Below are 15558 nucleotides of genomic sequence, written 5' to 3'. Positions count from 1 at the left end.
CAATATTCTGGAACTTCTACTATTGGAAAACAGAGTGTTCTTAATTGGAGTTTCTATTAGACTCTGCATTTTTTTGTCTTTAATTACTGTTATGAAACCTTATTTTCAGCTTTTGTCTTATTTGTCAGTTCTCTTAGAGAATATTTTTGGATGCTTATGGTACTTTTCAAATGTCAAAAGGCAAATGAGGGAGCACAGTTTTGAAAAATTTTCAAAACATGCCTAGAGTGACTTAGTCTTGCCTAAACAGGACTCAGGCCCCCAAATCCCTTTTCCTATTACACCAATTTACATTTAAGATACAGAAAAGTCAAGTCAAACGGAAGATGTACAAAGTCAAGTGACTTTGTCAGGGTCACGCCAGTGTTTTGCAACAAAGTAAGGAAGGAATGGACCACAAATATTTGGAATCTACTCGGTCTGCATTTCACTGTGGAACTTTCCTGCTATGAATGTTGTCCGATTACTATTGTATGAGTGTATAGATCTATTATTATGGTCTGAAAGAGTAATATTAGAAATTATTTTTTAAAAAAGTAAGAAAGTTTTCAACCTTTTAAAAGATCTAATTTAAACATTCAAAGAGAAAACTAAGCTCAGAAAATAACGTAACAATATGTGCGCTTCTTTACTTCTTCTTGCTTGTTTGTAGACTTGTTCCTTTTTAATAGCTTGTGAGAAGCAGGTAGGTAAGCCTAGATTCCCTTGTAGGAACACTGTAATCTGTTTTTAGGAGCTGAATTAAGGAACAAAACCATTAAATATGAAAGCAATGAGCACCCACATGCTTGTTGATGACAGGGGTTGAGGGCATATGGATTTATTAGTGGAACCGAATACCTGAATTTGGTGTTAACCTTAGACTTTAACCTTATGACTTCTGTAGCTTTTAACTCACATATCTTCTTTTTCTTATCATTTGTTCTGCTTCGTCTTGAACAGGAATACAAGCTTTCGATTTGCAGCAAACTGTGCTATGCAATAGGAGGTGCCCCAAATCAAGCGGCAGGGAGTGCTGCTGCTTTCTTCCTACAGATCTACCTGCTAGATATAGCCCATGTAAGTAGCACAAGAAACTGTTACAGACTGTGGACTTACCTCAGCTCTGTTCTCGACCATGTCCCTGGAATGAGAAAAGGTGAATTATCTAACAAAGCTTTTAAATTGTCTTGTTATCATTGCCTCTAGCTGTTCAGTCCTAGAAACTGTATAAACTTGTCCAGAAATAATGTCTTTTTCTTTTCTTTTTTTTTTCACTTGTTTCCTTTCTGTCTTGAAGTGACCATTGTTTGCTTTTAGTTTGGGATCATTAGTAGAGTTTTAGGCATTGTAGAGGTCACATACTTGCAGAAATAAGAAAAAGCAGTTCTCTGTGTCAAGAGTCTCAGAGTGTAAGATATGAGACGTCTGAAACATTAATAGCACCATGTTGAGGTTGTGAAGTTTTGTTCATTTGGTTTAGTTAAAAATTACTGCACTTGCATCCAGTAGTCAGCATAATTTCACATAAATTTGGTTTGTCTAAGATAATTTCTCTGCAAAAAAAAAGCTGAGTGATCCTTCCTGAAGGTTCTTTGCTTCCAGTCTGTGGCTTTCTGGTGCCAAAGCAGACCTGGTAAAACAAAGCAGTAGGAGTCATCCCGTTCATCTGACTTTCAGCTGCTCCGGCTAGATGTCAGGACAGCAGAGAAACAAAGAAAATCAATCCATAAGCACTTTTTACTGTTTTGGATTGTCTTGTATGTCTATGTGGTAACTAAGCGGGACAGATCAAGTATTATAGGAGAGAAAAAAGGATTTGGGGGAAGTGGGGCCAAATTGCAGGGACTATGAGAACAGCTGAGCTGAAACTACGTGAGTGGCTTTCAGCAGTGATGACTGTTTCTTTTGCTGGGAAGAACAGGAAGTTCTGGATGAGATATTGTCATCCATTTGCTGTTTTAAGATGCAGAAAGACGGGATATCATTACTTGGGGAGTGGAGGTATCCAAAAGATTGGGTTTATCATTTTCCTATAGAAGTCTGCTATCAGAAGCTAAGATGTGACTGACTTGATAAAATTGGCAATACAATAAGAGTGGCATGTAGAACTGAGATCTTGAGTGTCTTGTTGAGATCAAAGTCACAAGATCTAGAAAGGGGCCAATTTTGGACAGCAGTGTCAAAGATGCCAAGTGGATGGTGTGGAGTCTGAGGCGTTGGAGGTGGAACAGGTGACCTGGGGATGCAGCAGGGAGGTGGATGCAGCTCTGACTACAGCTGTTTCACGCTTACATCAAGGATGGCAATACAAGCCATTGGACGTGGTGAAGCATGAACTGATGAGAAAGATACTAATAACATTTTCCCAGGGTGCTTATAAATATGGTAACTTCATTACTCTCTACTTATCACAGAAATTTAAATTCTTGAAGTTAGGGAATTCTTCTTTCTTTACATGTTTGTGTACAGTGTCCAGAAAGCTGGGGTCCTATTCTTGCATCTTTACATTTGCACTATGTAAATAAATGATATAATAATAATTACTTTGTTAACAAGCTCCTACTGAAACCAAATAATTTTGCTTAATATTTGCATTGATACACATACTACTTCATTAAGGGGTTTAATTATTTGTTCCTTGATGGTTTAGTGTGTTCTTTGAAGTAATCCTACAGGGGCAGGATTTATTTCAAGGCCTGATAAACAGCTCTGAAATCCTGTGGTTTTTTCCACACATTTTCAGGGGAGAGCACGAATTTTATAGTCACTACCTAGATTTCATTCTTGCCCACTTAGAGGGCAGAACTGTTTTAGCTCTTTGAGAGACTGTGAAACTCGCTAGGTGTAATCTTTCATACATAATCTGCATCCTTTCTAAGAAAATTACGTTTTTACTCACTTTCTGTAGCTTACAGTTTTTCCATTTTAAATCCATGTTCCATCTAAATTACCTTTATAAACTACAGACATATAAATGCAACTTCAAACCACACAGGGTCCTTGAGTCAAATTACTAGAAAACACTAAAACCTCTCACAATAGGATCCTGATCTTTACTTCTTTTGAGATGGGTGAATGTAGCATATTTTATCCTGTATTTTATTAACACTGAGAAATTTCTGGCATTGGTGCTGACAGACACAGTCTAGATATAGGGGCTAAGAAAATGCAGCCAAGGGATATATAAGCCCATACTGATGGGTGGCTACACAGACTCCACTCCTAACATAAGAGAGGTTTTAATTTTCCTCAAGGCTTTCTTGCACCTCTGTTTATCTAATTTCCACTTCCTTTCTGTCTATTCAAGTTATCTGACCAAAATACCAATGCGAAACCCACTTAATTTGAAGTTTTCTGTTTCTGTGTCCCTCATCACTGCAGTTCAACCCCTGTGTCTTTCTGACTGCTATTTTGTTCTTGTTTTGGCTGACCTGTCTCTTGAGAAGCAGAGCAGTTCCAGTGCAGCCCCCATGGCAAGTCTGCCTCAGGGCTGATGGGCTACTTGCCACCTTGGCTGTGGGAGAGCACAAGTCAGCAAAGGTGGATGAGGTGAACATCAGCAAACGGCTGTGGGGCACAACCTGGTGCTCATCCCAGCCCTTGTTCTACAGTGCAGCAATAGGATGCTTGGAGAACCACTGTCATTACCTGCTGGAGACTATCCTTCCCAATCCTTCCCTGTTCATAAGCTTTCTAGGGTGGAGCATGTGTCTTGGAGCTGGCGGTGTCAGGAAGATTGGCTGTCCCTGCAATTTCACCTAATTTGGGCTAAAATTTAACAGGTGCAATTACAAAAGTGCACAGTATCTGCCTTTTACAAAGATCATCCAGGACATTCTGAGATTATTACTTCTTTCTTTCACCTCTGAGGGAGTACCTACAGCAAATTCTGCAGGCAGGGGACGTGCACCAGCTGGAAGCCATGCGATGCCGCCTAGGAGGCAATAAGGTCTGCAGAAAAGCGGGGGGTACTAGCTCAAGCTTGGTGCTGTGTCAGCTGCATTTGCCAGACTTCCCGCTGCTTTGGAGCACTGATAGCACGAAGGTTTTGTCTGCTGGGGCTGTTAAAGCTGCCCAGGCTGTTTCAACTGCCTCTCTCTGTCTCCCTCATTGATTTGAGGAACATTCATGTTTATATAGATTTTAGTGACTTTTTTCAGGTCTATAGTTTCAGTGACATGAACTGAGCACTTGGATGATAACCTGCCTTTTTAAACCGTTGTGTGATACAAATTCCTAAGCTTTCTACAGATACATGTGAAAAATAACTACATCGCCTGCGATAAACTACATAGGCACTTGTGTGGTCCTGCTGAGTTAACTTCAAAGATTTTTCTACTTGGCCATTTTATTCTTCTGTAATCCACGAATGTTTTTCCAGTGAGATTTGTTGAACATGTGCTGGCACCTTTGATTTGAACAGATGTGCCTTATGCAATTCACTTGTCACAGTTCAGTTCTGAGTGGGTAGAGTCTGCTGTGCTACAGCCACTTCTGCAGCCACGTGCCGCCCATTGGCAGCCTTGTTGGTAATCTCAGGAGATGAAAAAACATGACTGCATGGAAACAGCTCCCTCTACTTTTTTCTAGATCAAGTAAAGATAAAGATATGGGGAAATGGGATGCGTGGGGAACAAAGCGAGGGGATAATTACAGAGGGACTCTGTCAGTTTTTATGACTAAACTAGGATAGGACTAAAAGGACTTTAGTCTACTGTTTGACTATCTGACTGGTTTTCCTGGTTCTGAACACATCCACAGTCTCCCTTTCCTTGCACTTTTCCCCTCTAATCCCTTCTTGCATGGTGCCTGTCTCAATGTCTCATTTGTTTGCTACGGGTAACCAGTAGTAATTTCTGTGACAGCAACAGACATGTTTTGTAAATGAACTATCATTATTCTTTTAAACATTGAGTTTTTTTCTGGAAAGTTGCTTTATACTGTTTCATTGTATTGTGAAACAATGGCTCTTGTTTACAGTGTTGTATCTGCACTTTCAGATTACTCCGTTTCACGCCTCTTTGGTGCTGTTCATTGGCAGAGCCTCAGGTGCAGTTACTGATCCTGTTGCTGGCTTTTTTATTAGCAAAAGTAGATGGACAAATATTGGCCGGCTCATGCCTTGGTAAGCAGAAATGTGTACGTATATTTACATATATATATATGAATATTATGTGTGTGTTGTGATCATACAGTCATCTCATTGAGTTACACTCATTTTTCTTTGCTGACAACAGTGATTGTATGCGTTCTACCTATATAAAATCTAAAAGAAAAATTGTCATGCCATCTATTTCCCTTTAACTTGTTCACCCATGAAAATGGAAGATTTTATACCATTGGAAACACAAACAAGTAAAGCCAAGACACTGCCTTGTTAACAAAACTGGAAGCTCAGACCTAAAACTTTGTTGAATCTGTGGTTGAATTTTCCTTGTTGTCTAGATTCTTCTAGTTTGCCTTCACTCCTCCACAAAGTTGGAGCTTGTTTTAACTTGTGTCCTAGTGTGCCTTCCCTTCTCATGTCAGCCTTCCAGGAGCTCCATTAACCTTAATTCTCTAGGCCTTTCCATTCAGTAAGGGATGTGTGCGTACACGTGGAACAGATGTGACACCATGGCACTGAAGGGCTCAGCAACCAGCACTGCCCTGACACTGGTATGTTCTTCCTTACAGCAGTCATTCTGGTCCTGCTTCTCTTATGTCCCTGTAATCAAAACACTTAATTAAGAAATCCCCATGACTTCTATAATGGAATGAGATGCCGTAAGAGTTTGATCAGCATTTCTAAAGGGATAGAGTGATGTTTCACTGTGACGTCCCTTGTAGGCCCTCTAGCTAGTACACTTGTACATGTGCTGTCCGTGTGCTATGAGGAGAGGTTAGAAGAATGAATGTTGCTCATATAGGAAGGAGATTGACAGGTGTGAAGCAAGAGAATTGGAAAGGATTGATCCATGTTAGAGGAACCCAAGCTCATCTATGCCGTAGGGCATTTATTTGTTGGGTGTTTTATATTTTGGAAGTCAAGGGGAGATTGAGTAGTTTGTGAAATGAGGAGTCCTTCATCAGTGCTCTATCTCATGCATTATAAGGATGTGTTGTAAGATATTTTGAATTAATGCACCCCCAAAACTTGATTCACAACAAAAATCTAAGAGTAAATGTGGTATCCTGAGCAAAGAAGTTGAATTGTCATGGAAAATAAGCCCATTTTTTTAGCTGGCAGTTCTCTTGCTGTCGTGTGGTTTTAGGACTACCGAAGCTTGTCTGTGTAAAGATATCTCTGCTTATATCTGGTAAAGAATAGAAGGCAAGTGCATGTTGAAAAAGGCTGAGATCAACTGCTCATGGCCCCAGCAGGAACAGAGCCTTTAGGTCAAAGTTAAACTTTTTGTCAAGAGCCCCATGGGAAAAGAGGAGCTTGCTCCTGTTTCTGTTCTCAGGATTTGGTTTGTGGCTGGGTAAATGGAGTGCTTTTTAATGAGCACTGAATTAACCAAGTAACAAAGTTATTAAAAAATAAAGTAATGACATCTTTACACAAATGCCATTAGATATATTCTGATGCCTCTTTTTAAAAAAAAAAATAATAATTCTCTGAAAATACTGCAAGTACATGTGTGTAGTGTGAGTGTTAAATCGATGTTAGGACAACTCCCATCCTAGCACAAGCACAAACTTATCAGCCCTTTGCACGGTAAACCAACCACTGTACAACTTGCACTTCTTACAGGAGAAGTGCTTATCTAACCCAGCCTTTCATATGTGTTCATCAAACAGCTGCTTTCTTTCCAGAAGGATTTTGGCTATTTTTTTGGTAAAGGTATTTTTTTTAAGTGGGAATTTTGTTCCTACGCTTTGGAGGTCAGGCAATATTTATACAAATAAAATATGAGTCTTCCATTAGCTTAAAAATACTTCAGTATTTTGAAGTCATTCTGATTTCTTAAGTGTCTCGAGTGAAGCAATGGAATTGGCTCAGTCAGAAAAACTTGCCAGTGAAGCAAGAACATTAAGTAAGGAGAACATTTAAGTAAGAAGAAGTTGTAAGAAGAAGTCATCAATCACTATTGTCCTTTTTTATTTAATATGTTTAAAAGGCATAAGCAGACATTGACTTGAAATACACAAACCTGGTCAAATATTTTGTCAAAAGAGACAATAGTAGACAATCAGATATTCAGCAACTTCGGCAAGGCTCTGAAAACTCACTGACATAAGTGAGAGAAGTACAATGTTGAAAGAGGAGGGAAGGAACAAAGAATACTAAGAGGGTTATTGCTAAAAAGTTGCGTGAAAAGTTGACTATGAAAATATTTTCCTGTGGTGACTCTGTCTGGACATCAATCTGGAAGAGCGCACACTTTTGGAGAGGAAGGTAGATTCTCTAAAATGTGTTAGGATTTTAGCTTTATTTGTGTTTTTGATTGCTGACCAGCTGTGAATGAGCTGTGGCCTGGGGACCAGAGGGACAGAGAATACCAGAACCTGGCACTTTCCTTGTAAATGCTCAGCTCCCAGTGATGCTGTCCATCCCAACGAGCAGTGTGGGAAAGCCATTGTTTTACTAAACTATTTACCCACATTACTCTTTTGTATTCCAGGTTTTCAGTTCACGATTGCAAAATAGTCAGCTGACCCCCAATGTCAGTAGTGCTGTTGTGAAGGGATTAATCTGTTTTCTCTTTTATGTGTTTGGATATTTTTTGCTGGGGTCTTGGTCATCTAATTACATTGTTTAATGTCTCATTTACAAGAATGCAAGAGAGTCCTGATGCTGCTGCAGCTCAGACTTTTAGGAAATTACAGTACCTGACCACTTCTTCCATACCATGGAGTTTGACAAGCGGTGTTCGCCTGAAATAATTTTTTAGACTGATGTAATTAATTGCTAGTTAATGGTAATGTCTGGAATTTGTTTCTGTGGTTCTTTTTTTTTAAGCCACCATCCTCACCATCCTTTTGAGTCTGAAGTGATTAGGAGTTTTGCTGTTGAGTTAAATGGAGCAAATTGTCACATACCCAAGTCGATACAGACTGTAGGAACTTTTGCAGTGGGCTGTCCATTTTCTTGTATGCTGTTTTTCAGCATTTTGAAGTGTATCAATGTTATTTCCATTTGCTTGAAGTGGCTGAGCTGAGAGGAAAACTGAAGGCATGAAAATTGGATGAGGGAATCCTTCATAATAAGTAGGCTCATGTAAACATCGCTGAAGTATGTGAAGATGTGACAATAGAGCTTAGTTTTCAGTGGTTCTTTGTGATAAATGTGTAGTCTGAGACGTGTACAAAGGAATGGCAATATAGGTGTGCTAAGAGTGCGTGTGCAAGGAAACTGTGTCTGTTCTGAATGGGATATTAACTCTCTCTTTCAGATTTACTGTGTTTTTTTTCTATTTTACAGAAGTACTTGTATTCATTTTGTATTAATCTGTGTATTTAATGTACACTAACTTTTACTACTTAAAACATAGCATTATTGTAGTTAGAAAAACTGCACATAAAATGAATTGCATTACATTGATTATTAACAGGAAAACTTAATGTGCTATCATTATGTTGAGCTTGTTGACATGCGTTAATGTTCTTTGCAGGATGCTGGCATGTACACCCTTCACGATAGTGTCCTATTTTTTTATGTGGTACCTGCCTCCTTTTGTATCGGGAAGAGTTGCATGGTATCTGACTTTCTACTGCCTTTTCCAAGCACTGACCACAGTGAGTAGATTACAGGTCACTACGTTCTCAGCAGTAACTTGCTTGTTTTCTGTCTATGTTAATGCATTCAGATTTAGTGAACTAAGATTTACCAAAACTTTACATTTGATTTCAACTTCTTGTGAGTTTAAGGGGTAGGCAGATGTCCTTTTATCAAACTGTCTACTGTTTGCTGGTCTCTGCCAATGCTTTCTCTGGCAAACGACCTGTAATTCAGACACGTTCCCTCCAGTCACTTCCATTGGCAGTGCCCTAGATACTCAGCTCTTTCTTGTGTAGATCCACAGAGACATTTGGATTCCTAATTCCAGTTAGATATCTAACTTCTCGTAACTTCTGTTTTCAGGAGCAAATTAGGGGACCAAGTAGGTTTGTTGCTCTAGTTCTGGTATTTTGAGTCAAGCTGTAAGGCAATGAGAAGTCAATGAGGGCTGAAATAGTGCTGATAGTAGTCATCGTGATATTTATGCCGGGGTAGAAGAGTTGGAGCATGTGAATTTTTTAATACAGCCCAGAACTTGCAACATTTATGCAGAAGCCATTTTTTTTCAGTGGATCCTAAAGATCCACTGACTCATTCCATACTGCATATGAAGGGGTTACATCACCCTGTTTTGCCTTCTCACCAATATCAAGGTGGAACAAGGTATCTTCTGTGCAGAGCAGTGTCACACAGCAGATTAGGACTGGAAGAGAGACAGCTGCATCACGATTTGGCAGGGTGTATTCTGGCTGGTTGAATATCACTGGATCACATTTTGAAAAAGTGCTTCCCAGACATTTATTTAAGACATGTATATTTCTTCCTTGACTTTGGCTTTTCTTCTGTTCATAGGTCTATTTGACCTAGGAATTCTGTATTCCTGTGTTAAGCCGGAATGTTTCCCTGGGTCCTTTATTTCCTCTGGAGAAAGATGATCCAGAAGACATTCATAATGGCTTAAAATAATTTTCTCCCTCTCTCTCTTTTGAAGGAAAAACAGATTTGCTGTGGCAGAGCTTTGAAAACATATATGCCTGCCATGTTTGATGGAGGTGAACAGAAATGCATTTTGTACGAACGGAGTAGAATGCAGATTGCGAGACGTAATTTGCCTGGCTACAGATTGTGGTGGTGGAAACACCACAGAGAACTTGATTGTTCAGGCAGGTTCATGTCCCACTTCCACCTCACAATAGTCTAAGAATTTGGCCTGTGTGTTGTTCCAAGATTTTAGAAGTTACTTTTATTTTAGTTCAACACTGAGGACAGGGTCCCACTCACATCACAACCATACAAAAGGTCAAGCCTTTAATGTTCAGTAGTTATTTTCAATTAAGTGCCACTGGAGATAAGGCCTCTCCTGCAGTAAAAGTGGGGTTTGTTTGCCCAACATTGCAATAAATGTTACCAGTGCATTGTTTCCACCAAGATTTTACAGCAAGATATCAATTGTATGCTAGATACAGTGCTGTAAAAACCAACAAACAACACTTCTCATCTACTTTTTTGTCAGAGCATTGACATAGCAATTGTGCGTTTCTACCTGCTCTTAACTCTAATTAAGGAGTGTGTGGCAAAACAGTGCTGAAGATAAAGTAGTTTTCACAGTTATCTCCTGGAGTTACGTAGTGAGACAGATATTTGAAATATTTTTGAGATTTATACAGTCTTCTGACTTGAATAAAGTGGAAAATTGTATTGTCTTCATTATGGCTTTGCTCCCTGCTAGTGAGCTCAAGCTAGGAACGTGGTAGTTTCCTAGTGCACAGAAAACTAGATGCTTTATAGCCTAGCCTATGAAGGACGTTTTCCCAAGGAAGCTGAAGGAGCACAGCATTTAAGGTAAAGCTTCTTGCTAATTTATTAATTTGTATTATGAAAGATTTTATATGCTTTACAAATCAGAAAGAATACACAGGTCTTCGTGCTAAAAAATACAATGTTGTAAATAGGTCACATCAAATCATTTTCCTGATGTCAAAGATATATAACATTTACCCTGACATTTCCTGTGTGATGTTCTTTCTTTCCATAGTTATTCCAGGTACCATATTCTGCCCTCACCATGTTTCTCAGCACAGACCAGAAGGAGAGAGATTCTGCGACAGCATACCGTGAGTGTGATCTGGGCTTTCTCATGTGGATTAGGGTTGAGTTTTATTTGAAATCATTCTTTATCTATAGGAAGTTCCTAATGGTTTGTGTCCCTAAACTGGACTTCTACATGAGTTTTTAATATCTGATGAAAAATATTTTGTCTTTTAAATGCCTCCATTTTTCTAGCCAAATGGGAGACATTGTCTCAATTGGATTAACTATAAAGTCTTCTTGGTTTGTTGCTAGCCAGATGAAACAATAAAAATCACTTAAAGGTGATCTCTAGGGGAAAAAAACAAAGTACTGATCTTCTTTAACATTCAATTACAGAAAGTAATTTTGAGTATTTTCTTTCTTTTATTTATTCCTTTGTTTTTTCTAGTTCAGATTTCCTTAGGTTTGTGTTTCATGGTATAAATTCAAATCCTAAACCTATTTCCTTTGAAAAAATTTCTAGAACTCATAGAACCCAGACAGTTAACCTCACCAAAAAGGAGAGTAATTTTGTGTGCATGTTGACACCAACTGAAATATCTCTTTTTGTTTCATCTGTGTTTATTTAATTCTAACATACACCAGGTAGTTTAAGGACAGATCTTGCTGTAATATAGCTAGCACTCTGAGTGTATTAGTTAAAAGAATGAGGGCTTCCAGACCGTATTTCTGGCTCATCAGCAGTGAAAACCAGACAGAGTTTTTGCTTTGAAGCGAATCAGACCAAAAAAGTGCAACGGAAATAGTTTCAAGTTTTCCTGTATAGATCATAAATTGAATGCAAGAGCAGTTTCATCCTTTCTTACTCTCTTCACCTCTGTTTTCACGCCACCTTTACTGTGTTAACTGCTGTCTCTCATGACCACTAGCATTGAATAAGTAAAAAGAGTCAGATATCACGTGAAAGACTTTTCTATGTCTTGACTTGTCCTTCAGTGTTACTTTATAATAACTTGTATTTTTTTAAATTAATCTGTTTTATCTTGCTGGCAAGACCCCTTTTTTTCCTTCCATTAGTCCTTCTAACCCTCAACATACTTGAGTATGTTGAAAACTAGACCATAGAGGCACAATAAAATGGCCAGAAGTGCTAAAAAATCATGTTAGAAATTCTAGATGAAGTATCCCCTGAGCAACGCAATCCCTTTCCAGCCACAGGGGACAGTTGTAATTTGCATTATCATCAACTATCTCAAGAGAAAGTGTGGGCTAGCAGTCATAGGACAGGACTAAACAGCGGGAGATTCCAGTCGTGTTATATTCTTTGGCACTGACTGTATTCTGAGTCATCTGGCCTAAATTTTAACTAAATCCGTGTACCTAATGTTTTCTATTGTCTGGTTTTATGTCTTCAGAGGCTGTGATCCAAATAAAAGTGCTTTCCTATCTGCTAGTCCCATGCAAGGCTTTATAGGCATGTGAAATTTGTTCTCGTAAAAGCTGTTGAACTCCATGGCTGAGAGGTGTTATACGTTTATAGTGTCATTTTATTGTTCAGAAGGGGTTTAACTTTGGAGTGTACAGCTGTTCTCCTAAGACAATTTAGAGTGGTGGAATGAACCATAGTTTTGACTCTTAAAAGGTTGGTATTTTTTTATATTTTGAAATTATATTTGTTTGGAGCCAAATTTTCTTCTAATAATTATGATTATGTGAGAATCTTTTTTTTTTTTTTTTAAACACCTGTTTTTCTTAAAAACTTTTGCCTCTCTGGGTTTCATAGAGAATTATTCTTGCTGATAGACTTTCTTGGATGCAGTCAGTTGTTCAGGCATTTCTTCAACTGTTTAAAGAAAACCAGCTGTGTAAGGTGAAGCGTGCATTTAAAAAAGGTTGGGATCAGAGGATCCATTACCCTCTACTGGAGACAAGCAGAACTGCCTATTATAAATTTTGTCCTGCTCTTTACTATGAATGCAAGGTAGGAATACTGGATTGCAAAGTGACTTTAACATAAATCCTATTTACATCCTGGGTGAAATATAACCTACTTCAAGGTCCAATCTGCTTTCTGAAAGATCAGCTTTCTCAGCTAAGGTGGAAAGTAATACATTATAAATTCTGAGCACACAAGAACTTTGAAATATACCTGCTTCTCAGCTCTTTCTACTTCTTAGGGAAAGAACATTTCATAATGGTTGTGTTTCTGGTCCCTCTAATGATGCTTCTGAGTTTTATTCTACACAAGTGCTTGGGAAAATGCAGATGTGTAGAGCCCTAGATAAAGGATATAAGTGTGTAGGTGGTGTTTTGAATGAAAGGTGTGACTCATTGCCTTTGCCCTGAGTAGTCAACAGTTTGGAAGCTCTGCGAGGCACAACTGACACTAATTTCTGTCCAAACACTGCAGATCAAGTTGAGGTTAGGATTTCCACCATCTGCCAGCATTTTTGTGTGTATGGACTGAACTGTAACATTGTTAGTAAGATCAGATGTGAAGTTTGGAAGTTTGGGGAAGAAGTTTTTTTTTTGTTTATTTGTTTTTTTACTTCCCATTGATTTAAATTAATGTCACATGAAGCCTTAAATTCTCCATTCAGCAGGATTCTGTGTTTGGGAACATAATAGCAATGGTTTAAACGATCCAGGTGTCCTTAGTAGCCTCTCTTCCCTTTTCCTTACTTGATCTTCAATAGCTATGTACAGCCTTCATTACTGTACTCTCTGAACATCTCGGAGTCTGTGTGCATTGCCCTCCCATTACATGGAAAAGTACTTTTATTCCTTTACAGGGATACGCAAAAAGGTGTGTGTCCAAGGTCACCTAGGATGACTGTTATAGAGCAGGGAACAAATAAACCTGAATAAACTGAACTGAATAAACCTGAACCTAGGAGCTTTTGAAATACCTTTCACTTCCCAGGGAGAGTATGATAACCGCCAGGACACAATCCACTCTGGAAGCGGACCTTCAAAATCCCCCATGGTGCTTCTGACAAAGCGACATGGGACCCCTGCAGCCATTGAGAGAGAATAAGTCGAAAAAACCCTGATGTTTAGGTTAATGAGAAGAGCATTCCCTCATAAACAGGGAGTCTTGATCCCTGTTCCTAATCTGTTTGTGTATTAAGCCCGTGTATCTTTATGCAAGATGTGTAAATAGTCTCTGGAGCTGGGACAGGAATTCAGTTTATCTCCCTGCCGTGGGAGTGCTGGGTATGGCCGTGTTGCATGGAAACAGGAGTGGTAGGCTTGGAATCCCTCAGAGTGAGAAGGCTCTTGAACCCAGATTACTCACCACTCGCCTGCGACAGAACTGTAACAACTAGCCACCTTGTTGACTAATTTTGAGTATGTGAAGCATAAGCTGGGTGCCTGTGGTTAGATCTTTGCTTGCTCAAATGTAGATTTTGTTTGGTTTTTTAGACAATCCCTTGTTCTGATGATACTTGCAGTGTTAGTGATCTGAAACCTTCTCTGAAGCTGAGGCAGCTAGTTCTGCCTGACTGTGGCCTTAGGCAGTTAAGAGCAGCATCTGCTATTTCCAAGAGCTTTGCAGCTGTATTATTTCCAACATAAGCCTCAGGTAAGTATAATTCTGTCTTACGGTTGGAGAACCTAGAGGTCTGATCAGATAAGTGGCTTGAAAAATGTTTCACAAGTTACTGTCAAACTTGAGATGAAAAGTCTGATGTTGTGGTTCCTAGTCCTGCTTTGGAAAAGTAGCATTCAACATTTAAACTTCAGTTCCGCTCTGGTCCTTGAGATGAAATGTTTCTGTGTTATCCCCTTGTGGCTCTTGATCTCAGCCACATCCATCATGCAGCTTGTGTCAAACAGGCTCTTCCATGGAGGCTTCTAAAAGCTGATCAGAAAATGATGACAAAACTCTCTTCCCTTGAAACTGTTCTATTACTGAGCTTCCAGTTCTGCTGTTCTTGGTACTGCTTTTTCTGCTTGTTCTGTGTAAAAGAAAATGGTTTGAGGTTCTCATTCTCAGTGCACATTTGTGCTTCTTTCTTTAGGAATGACTGTGGAAGTGCTTGGGACCTTGATTGGAGCTGCACTTCAGGGGCAGATTGTGGCCAGTGCTCACATCGCTCCTCACTGCACTTTGAATCCCTCAGTAAACACAACTGACTCCTGGCATGACACTCCCAGCTTTCCAGACCCCTCAGATCCTCTGTCTCCTCAAGTAAGTGTCTACGGGAGCACACTAAACTGTCTTGGGGAGAGTGGTGGGGCTGTTTCTGTAGTACCGTATTGTATCATCCAGCCGGATAAGCAGGAACATTACTTCCTTGAAATCAGTAACGCTGGAGCTGAGTGGCTCACTAGGGGCTGATTTACAGTTTGAAATAGCTTAGTAGGAAAAGTTTGCTTTAACCCGCCAGGAATACTGCATCCAGTTCTGGGGTCTTTAGCACAAGAAAGACACGGACCTGTTAGAGTAGGTTCAGAGGAGGACCACAAAAATGGTCAGAGGGTTGGAACACCTCTCTTGTGAAGAACAGCTGAGAGAGTTGGATTTGTTCAACCTGGAAAAGAGAAGGCTCCAGGGAGACCTTATTGCGGCCTTTCAGTATGAAAAGGGTGCTTATAAAAAAGATGGAGAAAGACTTTCTACTGAGGCCTGTAGTGATGGGACAAGGGACAATGGTTTTAAACTCAAAGAAGGTGGACTTAGTTTAGATATAAGGAAGACTTTTTTACAATGAGGCAGGCGAGACACTGGAACCGGTTGCCCAGAGAAGTTGCGGATGCGCGATCATTGGAAGTGTTCAAGGCCAGGGTGGACAGGGCTCTGAGCAACCTGGTCTAGTGAAAGATGTCCCTGCCCA

General features: G+C 39.5%; 1 protein-coding gene across 5 annotated transcripts in view; it reads left to right on the top strand.

Annotated features, from left to right (window-relative positions):
- The window catches only part of MFSD2B (MFSD2 lysolipid transporter B, sphingolipid), a 39653-nt gene that overhangs the window by 5365 nt on the left and 18730 nt on the right, over nucleotides 1-15558 (top strand). The window contains exons 2-6 of one of the 5 annotated variants that reach the window (XM_086743362.1): nucleotides 943-1059; nucleotides 4983-5107; nucleotides 8580-8703; nucleotides 10722-10800; nucleotides 14743-14912. In XM_086743362.1, the coding sequence (XP_086599488.1) occupies nucleotides 943-1059; nucleotides 4983-5107; nucleotides 8580-8703; nucleotides 10722-10800; nucleotides 14743-14912 (615 nt within the window). Of the gene's footprint in view, nucleotides 1-942; nucleotides 1060-1093; nucleotides 1139-4982; nucleotides 5122-8579; nucleotides 8704-10721; nucleotides 10801-14742; nucleotides 14913-15558 lie in introns of those variants that run through there. The other 4 variants (XM_086743365.1, XM_086743367.1, XM_086743363.1 and 1 more) reach the window with 4 other exon arrangements.

The sequence above is a fragment of the Chlamydotis macqueenii genome, chromosome 3, assembly GCF_036417535.1.
Source record: "Chlamydotis macqueenii isolate bChlMac1 chromosome 3, bChlMac1.mat, whole genome shotgun sequence".
Taxonomy (NCBI): Eukaryota; Metazoa; Chordata; class Aves; order Otidiformes; family Otididae; genus Chlamydotis; species Chlamydotis macqueenii.
Note: the sequence above shows the minus strand (reverse complement) of the source record. Positions and strands in the feature narration are given on the sequence as shown.